Source organism: Camellia sinensis, chromosome 12 (assembly GCF_055761805.1).
Source record: "Camellia sinensis isolate YWXY chromosome 12, ASM5576180v1, whole genome shotgun sequence".
Taxonomy (NCBI): Eukaryota; Viridiplantae; Streptophyta; class Magnoliopsida; order Ericales; family Theaceae; genus Camellia; species Camellia sinensis.
Genome location: NC_138972.1, coordinates 125,638,701 through 125,660,289, shown reverse-complemented (window position 1 = coordinate 125,660,289; position 21,589 = coordinate 125,638,701). Strand labels below are relative to the sequence as shown.

At 35.3% G+C, this 21,589-nt stretch overlaps 1 protein-coding gene and 1 long non-coding RNA gene across 3 annotated transcripts; one reads left to right on the top strand and one right to left on the bottom strand.

The window, feature by feature from the left end:
• Positions 1-13,319: 13,319 nt before the first annotated feature.
• LOC145804271 (uncharacterized) lies at positions 13,320-16,853 on the bottom strand. Of its 2 annotated transcripts, none has more exons than XR_014345900.1 (3): positions 16,777-16,853; positions 13,779-13,859; positions 13,320-13,590 (listed from the first exon to the last, which is right to left on the bottom strand). It is a non-coding gene; the product is annotated as an uncharacterized LOC145804271 (long non-coding RNA). The 2 variants fall into 2 exon arrangements; XR_014345899.1 differs by having other exon boundaries at positions 16,793-16,853.
• A 2,499-nt stretch (positions 16,854-19,352) lies between these two features.
• Positions 19,353-21,210, top strand: LOC114317007 (uncharacterized). The gene has a single exon (XM_028263701.2). The coding sequence runs from the start codon at positions 19,796-19,798 to the stop codon at positions 20,705-20,707; it is 912 nt and encodes a 303-aa protein (XP_028119502.1). The 5' UTR covers positions 19,353-19,795; the 3' UTR covers positions 20,708-21,210.
• Positions 21,211-21,589: the final 379 nt, after the last annotated feature.

Genomic DNA, 21,589 nt, shown 5'->3' with positions numbered 1-21,589 from the left:
ACGGATTGAATTGTTTGTGACCCGTATGTGCTATGTGATGTGTAGGGCCAAGTTCCAGGGCAAACCAACTAACCGATCAGTGTGAGTAATATCTTAACAAAGATATCTGAAATATGTTGTTGTCCAAATTACTTACTTCTATGTAAGTTTTATAAGTTCGTTGATTCGATTAGTGGACAATGTTGCTATGCCAAATGAATGGGCCAGAGGCTAGTTTGATCTGAATGATATAGTGAATGGGCCAGAGGCCGTTTTGACAAGAATGAATGAATGGGCCGGAGGCCGTTTTGACATGAATGAATGGGCCGTAGGCTGTTTTGACACGAATGAATGGGCCAGAGGCCGTTTTGACACGAATGAATGAATGGGCCAAAGGCCGTTTCGACACGAATGAATGAATGGGCTAGAGGCTGTTTCGACATGAATAAATGAATGGGCCAAAGGCCAGTTTGATACGAATAAATGAATGGGCCAAAGGCCAGTTGACATAAATGAAAATATGAATTGGGCCCAAGGCCATTTGAAGTATGTTGTTCTACATATCATTTGTATAACTTCTTTATTTGATATCATTCACTGGGCTATCGCTCACGCTTATTTATGTGTTTGTAGGTGAGCCAAGAGAAGTCCAGACCTAGCCCCAGTGATGTCTGTGTGGAACAACAAAGGTTTTGAAGAGTTAGCCCTTGCGTCTCACGCACGAGACCCGTCTTCGCCTTTTGTCATTCTGTTTTATTTTGTCATGTGGGCGAAGTCTTTGAATATGTTGTATATAGTTTTCTTGGGTTGACTTAGACTTATATGATCCAGTATGTATAGAACTTTGTGTAGTACATATTTTGTTGTGAGTTATTAATATACATATGTATGGTTTGTTATGATGTGCCATGTAAGCACAGCTCTATGGATAAAGTTTTAAACTGGTTCTGTTTGGCCCCCATTAACTCTGTCAACATACTTTTGGTTTGGTTTGAGGCCGTAGGTAATCTCATGATAACTGGCCGGTTATGTCCTCAACCCACGGGGGCGGGTTCGGGTCCTGACAAAGTGGTATCAGGGCACAAGTTAATAGCTCACACACTTGTCCAAAAGAGCAATAAGCATCTAGAAAAGATCTAGGATGCATTCATGTGATAAGTATGAATTTGGAAGCATCGAGAATATGCCTAACTATTTTGATATGAACGATTATGTACGATAAGTTTGTGAATTGCTTGCATTACAATTGTTTGAATATGTGTGCTTCCTAGTATAGGCATACTTTTGTACCTTTTGTATAAAGTATAATGTAAGTTTAATCAGATGGTGAGAACAAAATGTGATGAGATAGAGGAGTCCTCTACTGCCAGAATAGAAAGAATGGAAAGACTAATACAGAAAATGGCAGAAACGTTGAGGCAACAACCGGAGTGGCAACAACAGTGGCAACAACCACACCCTCCACCTTCACCCCCAGCACCTCCTGTGCCAGATAATCAGAATGACGATCGAATAATAGCACTCACCAAAGAATTCAAGAAAATGAAACCACCACAGTTCTACGGGGGACTAGATCCGTTGAAAGCCGAAGCATGGGTCCTCGGCATTAAGAAACTGTTTGAAGTGTTCCCGTGTTCTGAGACACAGAAAGTACTTCTAGCCACTAGGGGTGAGCATGGTCCGGATTGGATCGGACTGGGATAAAACCAGGACCAATCTGTTATCTACGGTTCTTGAAAAATTGGAACCAATCCAATCCGTTTAAATCATGGAACCAATCCGAACCAATCCGTTTAAACACGGATTGGATCGATTTAAGACCACAGATTCACATAATTAAATAATAAATATATATATATATATATATATAACACTTTAATTTCATAAAAATATAAACATAACGCTATATTTGTTCCATAATAACAACATGTTTTTCGATAATAGTGACATAATATTCTAGAAATTAAACAATCATAAGAAAACTGGTTTCACCATAAGTATTTAGATCATTACAAATTAAAACTAAAAACTAACAAACAAAAGTAATAAAAGAAGATATAATAGGAGGTTTAGATTTGAATTTAGGTTTTATATAGAATAAGAGAAGATACTATGGGGGAGGACGTATAATAAAAATATAGACTATTTGTATACGGTCCGGATCGGTTCCAATCCGGAACCATGGGGTTCAATCCGGAACCAATTCGTGGATTACGGATTTTTAATTCTTCAATCCGGAACCGAACCACGGATTCAAAAAATCAATCCAAACCTATCGGGTTGGACTGGACTGGATCGGATTACGGATTTTACGGATTCCTTGCTCAGCCCTACTAGCCACTTTTATGCTAGAAGACAAGGCAAGAAGATAGTGGATGTTAATGCGAGAAAATCATAAGGATGTTGACTGGGTGAAATTTCTGGGGATTTTCTACGACAAGTACTTTTGACAATGTGTTCGGGATAGGAAAGTAGCAGAGTTCATGGAACTTAGGCAAGACAGCATGACTGTAGCTAAGTATGAGGCCAAATTCACTGAATTGGCTAGGTTTGCACCACACGTGATTGACACTAACTATAAGAAAGCGAGACATTTTGAAGGTGGGCTCCGAAGTGACATTTTAGAAAGAGTGAATGTCTTGAAGCTGGAGACCTACATTGGGGTGCTAGACAGGGCCATCATATCAGAGGCTAACATAGCTAGACAGACTAAGTCAATAACTGACTGGAAAAGTAACAAAAGGCAAGGCTTCTTCTCAAAGAAGAAATTTTCGAAAAAGCAAAATACGGGCTCCTTAAATACTTTAAATTCTTCCTGAGACACAGCTCCCATGTGTAATATTTGTAGCAGAAAGCACCGTGGAGTTTGTTACCGTGTGTCAGGAGCCTGTTTCAAATGTGGGAAACAAGGGCATATGGCTCGAGATTGTAATCAGAACAGTGGAAAACTAGTTGCTAGCTCAACTGCATCAATCCTGAAGTCGGGAAATACTATGAGACTTGCCATCATCGGGGATAGGGTGAGACAAGGAAGAGTTTTTGCGCTTGCTCCGGGCGATACATGGAATGCCAACGCAGTTGTCTCAGGTACTATTTCTATATGTAATCAGGATGCTTTTGTGTTAATTGACTCCGGATCCACACTCTTTTGTGACATGTGCATTTGTATCTAGACTGAATAGACCTTTAGAATTACTGCCATATCTGCTATGTGTGTCTGCTCCATCTGGGGAATCTGTATTGTGTGAATCTATATACCGATTTTGTGATATGCGTGTTGAGGATGCTATCCTATATGTAGATTTGCTGCCCTTAAACTTCAGGCATTTCGATGTAATTTTGGGCATGAATTGGTTGACCAAATATTGTGCCACCATTGATTGTGTGACAAAACGGGTTGTGTTTAAACCACCAGAACATAAAGAGATTGTGCTTGTGGGTAATGGGGCAGTGCCTCCACCTTATTTGATATCTGCAATGAAAGTATGCAAACTGATCTGGAAAGGGTGTCAGGGTTATTTGTGCTATATGTTGTCTGAACAATCTGTGAATGTTGAATTGAATGATATCCCTATTGTTAGAGAATTTCCAGATGTGTTTCCAAATGAATTACCAGGGGAATTGGTAGACAGAGAGATAAAGTTTACTATTGAAACTGTGCCAGGCACCGAGCCCATTTCTAAAACTCCCTACAGAATGGCTACTGCTGAAATGAAAGAACTGAAAGAACAATTACAAGACTTGCTTGACAAGGGGTTTATCCGACCTAGCACTTCATCTTGGGGTGCACCAGTACTGTTTGTGAAAAAGAAGAATGGAACCCTACGCCCGTGTATCGATTATCGGGAATTGAACAAGGTAACAATAAAGAACAAATATCCCCTACCCCGTATTGATGACTTATTTGACCAGTTGCAGGGATCACAAGTGTTTTCCAAGATTGATTTGAGATCCGGGTATCATTAATTGAAAGTAAAGGCAGAAGATGTTGAGAAAACCGCATTCAGAACGAGGTATGGACATTTTGAGTTTCTTGTTATGCCATTTGGAGTGACTAATGCTCCAACAGCATTTATGGACTTAATGAACCGAATTTTTAAAACCTACCTTGACGAATTTGTTGTGGTTTTTATTGATGACATTTTGATATATTCTAAAGATAGACTTGAACATGAACATCATTTGAGAACTGTCCTACAAATACTTCGGGAAAGGAAATTATTTGCTAAGCTAAAGAAATATGAGTTTTGGTTGGATGAAATTGTTTTCTTAGGGCATGTTATCAACAAAGAAGGGATTTCAGTGGACCCACAGAAAATAGAAGCAATTGTGAATTGGCCCACACCGACGAATGTAACAGAAGTTCGTAGTTTCATGGGCTTGACCGGGTACTACAGGAGGTTTGTGAAAAACTTTTCCAAGATAGCTGTACCTCTTACCCAGTTGACTCGCAAGGGGAAATCATTTGAATGGAATGACGAAAGAGAAGCTGCCTTTCATGAACTGAAAACAAGATTGACCACTGCACCAATTTTGACACTACCTTCAGGTACGGAGAATTTTGTAATTTTCAGTGATGCGTCTTATAAAGGTTTGGGTTGTGTGTTAATGCAGAACGGAAAGGTTATTGCTTACGCCTCCCGATAGCTGAGGCCACACGAGAAGAATTATCCGACACATGACCTAGAATTGGCCGTAGTTGTTTTTGCTTTGAAAATCTAGTGGCATTATCTGTATGGAGCAAAGTGTGAAGTCTACACGGATCACAAAAGTCTGAAATACTTCTTCACACAGAAGGAGTTGAATATGCGACAGAGGAGATGGCCGGAACTGATAAAGGATTATGATTTAGAGATTCAGTATCACCCCGGGAAAGCTAACACAATTGCTGATGCCTTGAGCAGAAAATCAACGGGGAGTATGGCTTGTTTGCTTACTGAACAGAAAGAGATCTTGCAAGCTTTTGAGAAGTTTGAAATTGAGGTGGTAATGTGTGAACAGGGCGGATTGCTAGCCGCTATTACAGTCGAGCCGGCAATCATTGATGAAATCAAATAGAAACAGAAAGAGGATGAATTCCTCAAGAAGGTGATAGATGAATTTGAGACAAGTCCGAAAGCAGAGTTTGGCGTTGTAAATGAAGTGTTGAGATTTCGAAACCGAATGTGTGTCCCAGACATTCCGGAATTAAAGGAGAGGGTTTTAGATAAAGCCCACAAATCAGCGTTTGCTATGCTTCCGGATAACAATAAAATGTATCGGGATTTGAAATAGACCTATTGGTGGCCTAAGATGAAGAAAGAGATTGCAGAATATGTGTCCAAATGTCTTCAGTGTCAGCAAGTTAAAACTGAACATCAGAAACCAGGCAGTCTACTACAACGTCTCTCTATTCCTGAATGGAAGTGGGAGCATGTGACTATGGATTTTGTTGTTGGCCTACCTCGGACTTCTCAAGGTATGGATTCTGTTTGGGTTTTAGTTGATAGACTGACTAAATCTGCACATTTTTTGCCTGTCAAAACTACAATTAATGCTTATAGATTGGCTACTATTTGTGTTGATGAGATCGTTCGTTTACACGGAGTTCCAATATCTATTGTGTCGGATAGAGATCCGAAATTTGTATCTAGATTGTGGAAGAGTTTGCAGGAAGCTATGGGGATGGAACTAAGGTTCAGTACTGCATTCCACCCACAGACAGATGGGTAATCAGAATGAACAATACAGACTTTGGAAGATATGCTTCGGATGTGTGCTTTGGATTTTTAGGGGAGTTGGAAATACTATTTGCCACTTGCGGAATTTGCTTATAATAACAGCTTCCACTCCAGCATCGGTATGGCACCATACGAGGCTTTGTATGGTAGAAGGTGTAGATCACCAAATTGTTGGACAGAGGTCGGGGATAGAGCTTTACTTGGGCCTGAAATTGTGCAAGATACTTCTGAGAAAATCAAAACTATTCGGCAAAGGCTCAAAACAGCTCAGGATCGATAAAAAAACTATGCAGATGTTCGGAGAAGACCTCTTGAGTATGAGGTTGGTGACCATGTGTTCATCCGTGTTTCTTCGATGAAACGCCAAGTCAGGTTTGGAAAGAAGGGCAAGCTGTCGCCCCGTTACATTGGACCGTTTCAGATTCTGGAAAGGCTTGGCCAAGTGGCCTCTAGAGTTGCTTTACCACCGGGATTCAAGCAAATCCATAATGTGTTTCATGTGTCGATGTTGAGGGGTTATCTCCGAGACCCGTTCCATGTGATTGATTATCACCGGGTAGCTTTGGATGAAAATATGGAGTACGCTGAATGGCCGGAACGAATTGTTGACCGGCAAGTGAAACAACTGAGAAGCAAGTCCATCCCAATGGTGAAAGTTGAATGGAAAGAACACTATGAGACGGATGTCACGTGGGAAAAAGAGGAGGAAATGCGACTATGCTATCCACATTTGTTTCCCAATGAAGGTAAAATAAGTTTGGAGGACCAAACTTCCTAAAGGGGGGAAGATTGTGATATCCCTGTTCCGTAATATGTTAATTGGTCCTTAACATGAATGTGATTATGTGTTTCATATGATTTTGTGTGCCATTATGTGAAAATATGTGGTTTTGAATTTCTATCTATTCACCGTAGGAATATCTGTTTGATTATCTGCATGGAAATTTAATTGAAGGCCCTATCGGCCAAATCGGCCACCAAAACCGAAATTGGTCGCGCCATTGTGATTGGTATAATTTTTAGAGCCGACGGTGAAGTTTAATTGGAAATTGATTTGGATCAGATTAAATTGATTTAATTAATGGCATAGTGCTTAAATTATTTAATATTAAATAATTATGGTCAGTGGGACTTGTAAAGAGAGGCACTATACACTCAATTCATACACTTGAGCTCAAAATCAGATTTTGTGCCTTAGAAAGAGAGGGGGCCGGCTATAGAGAGAGAAAGGGAGAGAAATTGTGCAAGTTTGGCTCAAAGCTTGGAAACCTTGAAGATTTCTCAAGAATTTGCTATAGATTGTGAGAATTAAAGCTCCTAGGTGAGTATTTCACAGATTCTAGTTTGTAATTTTGTGTATTCAAGCTAGTTGGGTAATCAAGAGTAAGTTTGACATGAAATCGAGTTGATTTTGGTTGTATTTAAAGTCATGGAATGCATACATGTGCATAATAGCCATGAATTTGTATAGTTGAGCATGAAAAGTATGATCCATATAGAATTGTGGCTAGAATCCATGCTTGTGACCACCATTTGTACAATTTGAGTTGAAATGGAAGTTATATCTCACATGCATGTACCATTCGTAAGACGTATGAGCTTGAATGCATGAAATTGTTATGTTGAAAGTGAATTTGGTGTAGATTGGGACATGCATGTGGTTAATTTGTGAAATTGAGCTCCATTGTGTTGTAATTTGGTGTTGGTACCATGTTAGTATATGATTATGTGAAGCTTGAGCCAAAAACATGCATCTAGAACCATTGAATGTTGAATTCGAGCTCAAGAACATGTTTTGGAAAACCCAGAAAATTTGATGTCCGCTCAAGCAGGGAAACCACCGCTCGAGCATGAATTTCGTGCTCCTAGTATTTTTTGCAGACTTGGATGTCCGCTCAAGCAGGGAAGTTCACGCTCGAGCGGGGAGCTATGTAGACAGACCTTCAGCTCGAGCTCCAGACTTCACGCTCGAGCATAATTTTGATGTATCCAGTACTTTTGCAGGCCTCTTGGGTCCGCTCGAGCGGGGAAGTCCACGCTCGAGCAGGGACCCTGTTTTCTAAAATTTTGTTTATGCGTTCTGTGTTTCGTTTTCCGTTCTCTTTCACTTATAAGCACTCTTAGGCATGCATTGAGCATTGTAAATGAGTTAAAGAGATAAGAATGAAGCCTAAAGAGGAATATGTGAATTAAGGAACAGATTGAATCGTTTGTGACCCGTATTTGCTATGTGATGTGTAGGGTCAAACTCTAGGGCAAACCAACCAACCGATCACTGTGAGTAATATCTTAACAAAGATATCTGAAATATGTTGTTGTCCAAATTACTTACTTCTATGTAAGTTTTATAAGTTCGTTAATTCGATTACTGGACAATGTTGCTATGCCAAATGAATGGGCCAGAGGCCAGTTTGATCTAAATGATAGAGTGAATGGGCCAGAGGTCGTTTTGACAAGAATGAATGAATGGACCGGAGGCCATTTTGACATGAATGAATGGGCCAGAGGCTGTTTTGACATGAATGAATGGGCCAGAGACCGTTTTGACAAGAATGAATGAATGAGCCAAAGGCCGTTTTAACATGAATGAATGAATGGGCCAAAGGTCGTTTCGACATGAATAAATGAATGGGCCAAAGGCCAGTTTGATACTAATAAATGAATGGCCCAAAGGCTAGTTGACATAAATGAAAATATGAATTGGGCTCAAGGCTGTTTGAAGTATGTTGTTCTACATATCGTTTGTATAACTTCTTTAATTGATCTCATTCACTGGGCTATCGCTTACGTTCATTCATGTGTTTGTAGGTGAGCCAAGAGAAGTCCAGACCCAGCCCCAGTGATGTCTGTGTGGAACAACAAAGGTTTTGAAGGGTCAGGCCTTGCGTCTCATGCACGAGACCCGTCTTCGCCTTTTGTTATTTTGTTTTATTTTGTCATGTGGGCGAAGTCTTTGAATATGTTGTATATAGTTTTCTTGGGTTGACTTAGACTTATATGATCCAGTATGTATAGAACTTTGTGTAGTACATATTTTGTTGTGAGTTATTAATATACATATGTATGGTTTGTTATGATGTGCCATGTAAGCATAGCTCTATGGACAAAGTATTAAACTGCTTTCGTTTGGCCCCCATTAACTCTGTCAACATACTTTTGGTTTGGTTTGAGGCCGTAGGTAATCTCATGATTACTGGCCGGTTATGTCCTCAACCCACGGGGGCGGATTCGGGTCATGACATCCCCTATTTTCTCTTCTCTGTCATTTATTTTCTACCATGGTTTTGGAAATGGTTTCTTCACTTTCAAACGGCAGATGATCTGGGTAGGCAAACAAGCTGTGAAGCTTCTCTCTCCTCTACTCCTCTCTCTCTCTCTCTCTCTCCATTAACAATGACAGAAAGTGTAGTGACCTTCTTGCTCAAAAAGCTTTCAAGCTTGGTTAAAGAAGAGTTGAAATCATTGGGTGGAGTTCAGGCAGAAATTGTGTTCATTATAGACAAGCTTCAAGGCATGAGTGCCTTCTTGAGAGTTGCTGATGCAATTGAAGACACTGATCCAGAGCTCCAAACTTGGGTTCATCGAGTCAGAGACCTCACTTATCACACCGACTAAATTCTCGATCAATTCACTATTTGTTTTGCTCCTCATCACCATCATCGCCATGGATTCTTCCATGAATCTGTCTACAAAATTTATTATCAAATCAAAGTCTCTCATTCGCAAAAATTTATCAAATCAATTCACCATTTTGTTTTCATTAGATGAAAATCCCTCATTCGCCAACCGTCTTCTAGAATCCTCTGTATTTCTCCTTTGCCGTCGCGTCCCTCCGCTTTCTTCTTCGTCTCTCAGTTCGTCTCTATTAGGCTCGATTAGGTGAGAGGAGACCCAAAAAAAATAAAAAAATAAAATAAAAAAACTCAAAATGACGTCGTTTTTGACCCACCGCAGAAACCATCACAAGAAACACCGGCTGAGGATTCGGACTCGTAATGATACATATAAATAAAGAAAATAATATTTGAAAAAATCACGATTTTTGAAGTGTTTTATAATGATTAATGTTGATTATAACAAAATTTTTTTTTTGTGTTATTTAATTATATATATATATTTTTTTAATTATGAATCATATAAAATTGATTTGTAACATTTGTAATTATCAGTCTCACAAATGTCATAATTTATATGGTAAATTATAAATATACTTTTTTAGATTTGCTTAAAGTATAGATTATCTTTTGTGATTTGAAAAATTATAAATACTCATTCGTCAAAATTTTTTATTTAATAAAATTCATTAAAAAAATAAAATTCATAATTGGTCTCTTATACAATAATAAAATTACTTAAATTATTAATTGAAACATGTTTTTAATATCATTAAAAATTGTTAATTGACTTGATAATTTATTAATAAAAGAAACGATTTGTTATGAAATTAAAAACTTTTGGAGATGAAATGTAATTTTTAAAACCAAAAAAATTATATTTTAATCAAATTTCAATGATGTATTTATAATTTATTAATTTATAAGTCAATGATGTCACAGTAGGGTAAGGGTATCAAATGGGAAATCAAGATCCCCTCCTTGCATTTCCTACTTACAGGGCCATTGGGCCCACTTTTAGGCTCAATTTTGATAATCTGAACCATTCTATTTTAACATTTGTTCATTATATCATATCTGTAAAAAATTAAGTTGATCGGATAACAGAAAGCATGTGTTCGGAAAACTGTTTATTAAATTCTTTAAAAAAATAGTTTTTAGTTCGAGTTTTACGAACACATGCTTTCTGATATTCGATCAACTTGATTTTTTGCAAGTATAATATATTGAATAAATTTTAAAATATGAAACGGTTCGAATTATCAAAATTGGGCCTAAAAGTAAGCCTAATAACCCTGCAAGTAATAAATGTCAGGAGGGGATCCTGATTCATCAAATGGGTGCAGGCCATAGACATGCAAACACATGCTCAACAACACATTACATATATACATACCTATGAAGTTAATAAATCTTTGGGAAGTGATTGAGACCCCTCAAATCACCACCCCCACCACCCCCACACACACGTGGCGGGTGGTGATTGGAGGAGAAGGAAAAAAAGAAAAAGAAAAAAGAAAAACTGGCCAATTAGAGAGAGAAGGGGTCAAAGGGGGTGCTTCCTTAAGGGGGTCCAACTCATTTTCCTAAATCTTTATGCCCAAGCCGACCAAAAAATTGAGTTTTTATTTTTTTTTTACTTTTTTTATACAGTATTGATATTTAAGATTAGAAATTAGGTTTAATTTTCAAATTCAGTGATATAACAATCAATTATGATATTAAAGTTAACAATATTTCTCATATATTTTCTAATTATCAATTAATTATATCACTTACACATCATTAAATTTAAAAAATATATTTAAAATGTAAATTTGTTTATCATTTTTCCTGTTTTTTATAGGTGCTGTGCTGCCTCAAGGCTGGCCTGAGTCAAGGTGGCCATGAGTCGGATATCAATTTTTTTTTTTATATAAATTATTTTTATTTAACTTTAAAATAAATTTTTAAATAGTTATTTTTTTATACTAGTTTTAAAAGAGGCCAACATTTGAAGAGGAAATTATAAAATGTTTTCGGAGCATTACGTGTCCGTACTCCTTAATCAATCGATATCTAATATGTCTCTTCATATTTTGCAATCACTCAACACAATATCCTACCTATCCATTTTTTCTACCAATCACAAAACTTTGGCTTCGTTTGGAGAGTGGGTTGACTTTTTGACTTTTTTGACTATTTTAACCTAGGGCTAAAAAGACTGATTTGGAAAGGACTTTTGATTTTTTTGGCTTTTTTTATTTTTTTTGTGAGAGAAATAATGTAATGATTATGGGTTGAATGTGATATTTTATCTTATTAACCTAAAAAGTCTATTTTATTTTTTGTAACTATTTTAACCAAAAGAGTCCCAAAACTCACTTCCTAAACATGGACTATAAAATACAACAGGCCTGTATTTTAAAATTACCGAATAATTACCCATTTGAAGGCTATCAACACCAATGGCCATTGAGATGCCTTTTCAAACCCATGAAGCCTTTGTTTACTGTGCCCCAAATAAGAAAGCCCATGGACAATAAAGGATATAAACCTTTTTATGGGCCGACACTGATCAAAGTGTTTCATTGCCCATCATTAATTAGAGCATCTCCAACGGTTACTCAAATTTTTTGTTAAATTTGAGTCAAAAATACCCATTTTACTAAATTTGATACCACTCGCTCTAACAGTTCACCTTTCACCAAATCTATCTCGGGACAACCAGGTGGTCGACCGGCCAATTGACCGGTTAGGCAAATTTTTTTTTTTTGCCGAATTGTCTGAACTTTTTTTTGAACTTTCTGAACTTTTTCGGGACGACAGGGGTGGTCGACCGACCAGTTGACCGGTTAGGCAAATTTTTTTTTATTATTTTTTTTTAACGGTTTGAACTTTTTTTTCCTGAACTGTTTGAATCTTTTACTGGTTGACCGGTTGGTCAACCGGCCGGGCAACCGGCTGGTTGACCGGTGTACCTCTTTCAACGGTCAGTAACAGTGATTTGGTAAAATCAGTGTCTCGTTCTCAGTTTGATGCTTTTTTTGCTGAAATCTCATTTTGATATCAATCTGGTGCAACGGTTGGAGCTTGAAAAAGTAGATTTTTCATCAAAATTTGAATTTGATGCTGGGTTTGGTTCACCGTTGGAGATGGTCTTAATCGGTGGTATTATATGTATTAATTAGATTTTATTTAAAATAAATTAAAAAAATTAAAAGGTCAAAATATTATTAAAAAAGTTATATTACTCGAGGGTAACTTGTGTATAAAAAAAGTTTATACTATTATTTTATCTTTTAAATTCAACTACTCAAAAAGTTAAAAAATTAAAAGTCAAAAAGTCAGAAGGATAAAATTATCATTTTGATTTTACTACAATATTTTATTACACATCTTTTTTTCTCTACTTTTTTAATCAAAAAAATCAAAAAGTGCACTTATATAGCACATTTTAAACAACTACTTAGGGCATGTTTGATTGGAAGGATTAAAGCATAGGATTGGGATTATTAATCCGTGGGCCCAATCATCCTATGTTTGTTTTGACATTTTGGTTTAGGATTATTAATCCAATGGATAATTAATCCAACAAATTTGTAGGATTATTAGTAATGGGGTAGGGGTGGGATAACTAATACCACACTAATTTAATAGGATTATTAATACCTCACTATTAGTGTTGTGAATCAAACATGGCCTCACTACTAAAAAAAACACTTTTTGCGACCGCTATAAACCGTCGCAAATAATAAATAACAGTCGCAAAAGACTTTTTGCGACGGCCCATGCGACGGCAAATGGGGGTCGCGAATGTGGGGGTGGCAAATACTTTTTGCGACGGCAAAGCAACGGTCGCAAATTATTTGCGACCGCCTAAACTATTTATGGCGACCGCTATTCTGCCGTCGCAAAAAACAAAGAAAAACGCTAACATGATTTTTGGCGACCATCTTGTTACCGTCGCAAAAAAAAAAAAAAAAAAAAAAAAAAAAAGAGAAGAAGAAGAAGAAAAAATTGTAGCATTAAGCACTTTAGGAATAGCAATGACAAGAATCCAGACAGTATAACATTGTAGTTTAATTGAATATTCCATTTGAGTCTCAAAATTTGAGCCATATGTGAAAGTTATTACAACTAAAAACTTGAGAAAAGTTCTTTTATGAAAAAAATAAAATCCAGAACTGGCCAATCTTCTCATTAATTTTCTTGCTCGGGTGTTTCTCCACTCTATCGATGAACTGGCCAATCTTCTCATCAATTTTCTTTTCAAGTTCCACATCACCACATTGCACCTATGCAACAAAAATTTCAGGCATTAATGATAAAAATTATATACTGCCAAAATAAAAATTATCAATTTTAATCACTTCTATGGGTATAGTGCAATTAGATTGAAAAAAGGTAACATGTCACAATCCAGATTTCAATCTGGGATACAATAATTCGAAGGGAAAACACTTTAAATTGGAGAAACTCTCACCTTGTCGATAATAGCCTCAATAAGTTCATCAGTTAGCTTCACGTCAGATTCCATCATAATTGCAATCACCATTTGCTTCACCTGAAATCACTTGTTGTTTAACTCGTAATTCATGAATGAAATTTAAGGAATGCGCACAGTTTAGTATGATAAAAAAGGTCAAAGACCATGAAATTTCACCAAATGAAACTGCAAAAAGAAAAGGGCATCCTTAAACAAGCTGTAGAAATAAAAAGGTCTAAGGAAAGCCAGCTTTTAACTAGTTTTTTTTATATCACTTCTCTTTTCTTTCTATCTCTCAATGAATACATACATACACATATACCTCCAGATAAAGGGCTAAATTCTGTTTTGCACTAAATTGAATGAATTCAAGGCCTTTGAAATATATATATATATATTTGAAAGTTCCAAGCCTTCCAAATATTGCCCAAATATTTCACATTAGCAAAATGTTCACAGGAAATGAATAAAAAGTGAAAATAAATGCAAAATAACAAGAGGTAGGCCAGCTTGAACTAACAAAAGATAACTAATTTAAAACAGATCCGATTCACTCATTTGCCTACAAGTTTTTAAATAATTTCAGCAGCAAATTAACACATACCATTGTATGACATGGAATAAGTAAATGCACAACTCTATTTTTATTTTTTATTTTTTAACCACAGTTAGCAAAAGCATATTAACATTTCAATATGAAGTTCAAAGGGTAAAAGGATTCACAAAAATGGACAAAAACACCATGACAAGAGTTCTAAAGTGATTATGTGGAGAAAATATTCAACATAAAGTGGAGTTCTAAATTATTTTGATTGTTACCACCAAAAAGAGGAACTTCTTAAACTTACAGCATATGACCTCTAGTTCAGATGCATTAAATATCCCAAATCCCAAATCTATATAATATAAGCTGAAATTCTCAAAGAACATTAACACAAAAAGTGAAGTTCAGAATGTGTATTTTTTTCTAGAGTTAACAGCAATAATGCAATGTAAGAAAAGGTTTAAAAAAAACAAAAAGATAGAGAAAGAGAGATAAGCCAGTCCAGCATGGACATGTTTCTCCCAGATCTCCTGGATTCACCGTATCTTTGCATCCCCATTGGTGTTTCTAATTGCCTCTTTATGATAACAAAGCTTCTCAAGTTCGGTGGAACAAACACCTTTACCCACTACTTTGTTATGACATGTATGACATTTTCTCCCCATCCTTTGAGAAAGATTTGCATCTTGAGAGTTGAGACTTGTTGCCAGTGTCAACAACTTGAGACTGCCACACATGTTCAAACTAATTTGCACAAAAAACAGGTTCTTTATCTACAGTAATCTTAAAAATACATATATGTGAGCTATATGTGGCTCCTGGCGAAGGAGACTATACCGTGACTATTATTTTTCATCATTTTTTTGCTCTGCATTGCTCTTCTGCATGCATATAGATCATTGTTCTCAGTCAATAAAGTAAATTCATAAGCATAAACTTATCCATGTTCCCGGCCCTAGATTTTGGATAGCATCCTTATCTGGCACACATGTCCAAAGTCAAAACATAGTACTTGAGTTCATATCCACAAATTATAGCTAATTTCATCATAGGAATTCCAACATTAATCAGGGAAATTCACAACTAGGGAAGAGATTTCAAGGTAGCCACATCACCCTTGGCTGTAGACTTTAATGCTCTATAAAAAGTGTTTTGCCTCTCTCAAATGTTGTGAAGGAAAGAAATTACTAATCCTTTTGGCATTGCAAATTAAAAAAGGAGCTCACTGAACTTTGCCTTCTTTTCATGTTCACTTTTCTCTTACTTATTGCATCATCTAGATATATTGACTTGAGGAGGAATATTGTTTTGGATATCATGAAATGAAATTGTATATGTTCTTGGTGAAGGTTGCTTGTTTTACTAATCAATTACAAATTAGGTTCTTGTTTTGGGTTTCACAAATTGCCAATTTATGGGGCAATTTCTTTTACAGGATATCTGCATGGTTACCTTTTGCATATGAATTTCAAACAAGACACTGTTAGTGACCATATGAATTTTGTTTTATGTTATCTGTTTTGATTTATGAAACTGCACGTTTGATGAACGTGTATATAAATTTGTGAATTAAAACTTCACATTAGAGACTTGACAATCTTTTTTTAATCCCTCTTCTTTTACAGCTTAAAAGACTTGTCTGCATTTGCAGTGGAATTTTCATTGTTAAATCTGATACAGAAATGTGACTGTAGACTGGTAGATTTTAAGTTAGATTTGCCATGGATAGATGATGATGCATTAGCATTACTCTTCAAAATAGCTTATGATATACATAATCATATGAAATAATATTAGTATAAATTACTACATTCTACGACAAGGCTTAATTAGTTTCCTTCTTCATTTGCAATTGCTGGCACTGATGATGATGATGATGATGATGATGATGATAGAACAGAGAGATCAAATAGAATGAAGATTGGCATTTGAAAACTTTGAAAGTTGTAGTAGGTACTCCTAATTTTAAAGCCTTTGGCCACTTGAGAGGCTTGAGCTTTGTCCAAATACTAATTTCTCATAGAGAGAGAATGTGAACGAATCTAAAGCTTTCTTGGTAGAATTTATAGAGGACTGGTCCTTGTGGGAGCAATATACACTAAATTCTAGTTTTAAATGATGCTAGTCCTATTATCATATTCATTTTTATTTATTTATCAATTTTTGATTAATATTCTATGATTAATATTCATTCATAGAATCTGGTAAAACACCAGAAATAAGCCAACAAATTGGCAAAAACAAGATCAATCACCGAAATCATGTCTCTATCTATCTGTATAACTTTAAATTAGCAAAAACAAGATGAATCACCTAATAAATCAACAACACAGATTAAAGAATGATCAAAATCAACACAAAAATTCAGAATAAATCAACACAGAAATTCAGCAACTAGGCATGAAACAAATACGCTAGATTACCGAGAAAGACAGAGAGTTGGATTCATACATAGAAAGTAGCTTACTGATTAGGAATCTCGATTATGAATCAATCGAAATCTTCATCAACAGCCGATCGAAATCTTCATCAACAGCCGATCGAAATCTTCATCACGTGAGAGTGAGATTCAAGCGAGATTCAAATCTTCATCACGTCTAATTGAAATCTTCATCAAGTGAGTGAGATTCAAGCGAGATTCAAATCTTCATCACGTAAGAGTGAGATTCAATCGAGATTCAAATTTAGTCGAGCGAGAGAGATTTGGACAGTGAGATTCAAGCGAGAGAGAGTCGAACGAGAGAGAGACTTTGAGAGAGAGAAAGAGATTAGGCAACAACAGGAAATGAGCTACACCACCGTTGGAGACAAATTTGGGAAATAAGAGTGAAAGGGAGAGATAGTTCAAGTTTTAGATGATTTTTTATTTTATTTTATTTTTTAAGTTAAGAACACGGGTTAAATGATTTTGTGATTTTTTTTTAATGTAAAAAGTGATTTTTTGCGACGGTTAAATAATCAGTCGCAAAAAAATAGACGCAAAAAATTATATTTTTAGTAGTGCCTTAATGTACTAACTAATGTACCAACATTAGTTCTGACATTATTATTTATCCCACTCATTATACAAAGAATAATTAGTTTATTAATTAATGTACCAATTGATGATTTGACATAATTTAAGAGATTTTTGGTATTTGTAATGTTATTAATGAGTAAGATCAATAATAATATCATAACTAGTGTTGGTACACTAGTTAGTATACTAATTGGTACATATAATATCACTGTTATACAATTTGCAAATATCAAAAACCTTTTAAATTTGCCACATCATCAATTGAAGCATCAGTTAATAAACTAACAAGTATATATAGCATTATTTTTAATCAATTAGAATAATAATTAAAATCCACAGCATAATTTCTTTCCAGTAATGTCATCATGCCCATTTTCAAGCAACATTATTTAGGTCAAATTAAATTCGTGTCTTTTAATTTATTACTTGTATTAATTTTATGGTTCTTATGGTTCCAATTATATTAATTTTGGTCTCTTTTGGGAAGAACATAAAAAGCTAAAAATCAATTTTTAATCTATTTTAAGTTATATCATTCTCTCTATTTTTTTTACATTTTTTTAAAAAAAAATCAAAAAATTAACTTTTAACTAACTTTTCAAAACAACTTTGTCTTTTAATTTTTTTATATTGTATCAATTTAATTCAATTAATAATATCTATTTAACAAATATAAAAAAATTAAGAACAAAATGATGCATTAAAAAAAGGAATGGATCATTTCAAAATCCTTAATTTTAGAATTCAAATTGGAAGGTTCAAGATGTTCCAATACCATGAACAGTCATATGAACATATGACACATGTGATCGTACAAAAATTGACCCGTCCGGATTGAATACTGGACGTATACAAAACCATACTGAATAAGAATTCAGCCTTTCCAGAACATCACAATATATGTAACGCACACCAAAAAAAAAAAATTCTAGAAAAAATCATGAAACATTATTCGTCGGGCACATAGTTACATATGATTTCGTTTGGAATAAGATTTTTTTTTGTCTATTTTAATTATAAAAAGATAAAATAGATTAAAAAATTAATAAAATAAAATATCACATCTAAATCATAATTAATATTTTTTTTCTGACAAAAGTTAAAAAAACTAAATAAGTCATTCCAAATAAGACTTTTTAACCCCATACTAGGCCTCGTTTGGAAATAGATTTTTTTAGTAATTTTTTGATTTTTTTGCTAAAATATGATGTAAAAAAACTAGTATGTTTGGGATGAATTTTTGATTTTTTACAAAAAATATGCGTAAAAAAGTAGAGAGAAAAGTGATATTTGATTTTTTGATTTTTTTAGTGACTAGTGATGTTACCAAACGAGGCTTAATAATCAAAAAATTGAAAAGTCAACCCACATCCCAAACGAAAACATAGTATTGTGAGAAGACTAGATAATTTCTATTGCTTAATAATTTTAATTAATCCAAACAAATGTATCATTATAATGAATTGTTCAATCTTAATTAACTACTGGAAAGTGATGATGCCCCTTCATTAATTTATACACACAAAATGCTCATGTTCTTGGCATCTATCAACTTGTTGGCCAAGTTAATAGAAACTGACATTTTGCATACAAATTTTTTGATGACTTTTTATTTTTATTTTTATAGATGGGTTGATGACTTGAAGTGAACAGAAATTAATTGGGCTACTGATGTAAACTCATAGCTTAGGGTCAATAGATCAAACTTTGTTTGTGCATTAAGTTTATCATTTTTTTGTCACAAACACATGGTTGGAAGAATCTACCATTCAAATAATCCAATTTTTTTTTTTTTATTCAAAAATAATACAATTTGTGAAAACCCCAACCAAGATTGGCCCGGCTAAAAAAAAAAAAAACACTTGAAGTATTAGATGGATAGATAAGCATAATCATGAAGAAGAATCATTTGGAAATTTATCCTTGAAATAACCTTCATAAAAATGATAGATTTTGGACTCTTTCGTGGGTCATGTAGATTTTGGGCTCCTTGAAATAACCTTCATGAAACAAACAAATAACATTGTATCAAATAAGTTTTTTATGTTGTATATAAAAGAAAAAAAAAAGAAAAAAAAAGAAGTGAATTTTATGAATGCCCAAACTAAAATAGGGCAATTTTTTTCCCATTTGAACAGTCTAATTGGGCCCTCTTCGTTGTACAAATACAAATCATCTTCTTCTAGTTGGGGGGGTCTTTCGTCAAATATTATTATCCTATTTTGCAAGCCACCTCACTGATAACCTCAAAAGTTCAAATTTCAACCCCCCCCCCCCCCCAACATAGAAGCCTCTAGACCTTTGCTTTCATAATTAAAGACACACCCTTTGTTGCCCCATCTATCCTTGTTCATCTCAATCCTCTCTCTCAACTCCCTCCTCTCTCCTCCTGGCCTTGTCCCCTCTCTCTCTCTCCAAGGGCAAAAGAAAGAACAAAAGTCCACACATAAAATGGGCTCTTTGGTGGGACATGTAGCACCTGGCTTTGGCTTCTTTGTCATTGGATTATGGCACCTCCTTAATCATATCAAGCTCCATGCTGTCAACCCCAACTACACATCCTTACCATGGTTCCCCACCTCAAAGTTAAGGTACTTAGAGCTCTTCTTGATCATGGGAGGTTGCTCCATGTCCATAGCCATGGAGCTATTCATTGGGCCGGCCGACCACCAACCTTTGGACCAAGATGGCACCATCCCCTCCAACCATCTCCACAACTTTGAACACTCCTCCATATCCATGACCTTCTTTGTTTATGCCTCTTTTGCTATCATCCTTGACCGAATGGGGCCCAAAGCCCAATATGGCCTCACCCAATTGCTCGGTGCCATCGCCTTCGCCCAACAACTCCTCCTCTTCCACCTCCACTCGGCCGACCACACGGGTGTCGAAGGCCAATACCACTTGCTCCTTCAATCTGTCATACTTGTATCCCTCGTCACCACTCTCATGGGTATTGGAAATCCTAAGAGTTTCTTAATTAGCTTTGTTAGGTCTCTTAGCATACTATTCCAAGGTGTTTGGCTCATGTTCATGGGCTTCATGCTTTGGACCCCAGCGTTCATGCCCAAAGGTTGTTACTTGAACTTGGAAGAAGGTCACAAAGTTGTCCGGTGCCACAGTCATGAAGCACTAGAGCGTGCCAAATCACTAGTCAACCTTCAATTTAGCTGGTTCTTGATTCTTGTGACTGTTTGTGCCATGTGCTTGTACTTGTTCTTGATCAAAATTTATGGCCACAAAGTTGAATACAACTCTCTATTGAAGTACGAAGAACGAGATCTTGAGGAAGATGAAGATGAAGATGTTGAGGCTCAGAAGAAAAGCAAACTTGGCGAGTCGAAGAGCTTTGTTCACTTGTGAAAATCCTATGCTACTATGAACATTGAAAGGTAGAAGAAGAAAGGAGAAAGGTTATGAATAAGAATAGATTTGTGAAGAAAAAAACATACCTCATACTTGTACAAAAGTTAAGAGTTAATTATATAATCAGATACAACTCTCTTATATAGGAGAATGTAAATTTCACAAAAATGTGATCTCCTTTATATGAGATGATTATATCTGATAGGTGTGTTAATATACTCTTTTAGAAAAGAGAAGATTAGGTTGGTGGTTTTTTCAGTTTTATTGGTTGTTTATATAAGCCAACATTATGGTTGGCTAGTGAAAGAAATAGTGAGTCAAATAGCTTTGGGGGAAAAGTTGAATAGAAAATGGGGTGTGATTTGCATTGATGACTTTTAACTTAGGATGAGTTCATTGTGTTTGTGTGTATAGAAAAAGGGAATCAATTTTTTCTTGATACCACCACTTTGTAATTATATTTTATTCTATACAATAATCCCTGATTTTCGGTTGATTCATTAATGATTTTAAAAGTACTGTTATATTTTGCATCTATGAATTTCGTATCATATATTAATTATAGGCAGTCAAATTCACCACCGTTATTAAAATATATATTATTTATATTATATTCTTAACAAATATTGTTAGTTTTTTTAGTTTTCAAAAGTTAATTATGTAATTTAAAGCGTGCTAATAAGAATCAATAAGTCCTTACAGAATTTTTAATTGCCAACTAATTACTAGACGATTATGTTGAAGTTCTTTCACTCTCAATGAATAGGACTTTTACTGGTAGCTTGTTTAGGAAAAACTTACAAATAATCACAAGTACAAAATAGTTCAAAAACTGAATTTCATTAAGTAAATAAAAACTTACAATGAGATAACCCAGTT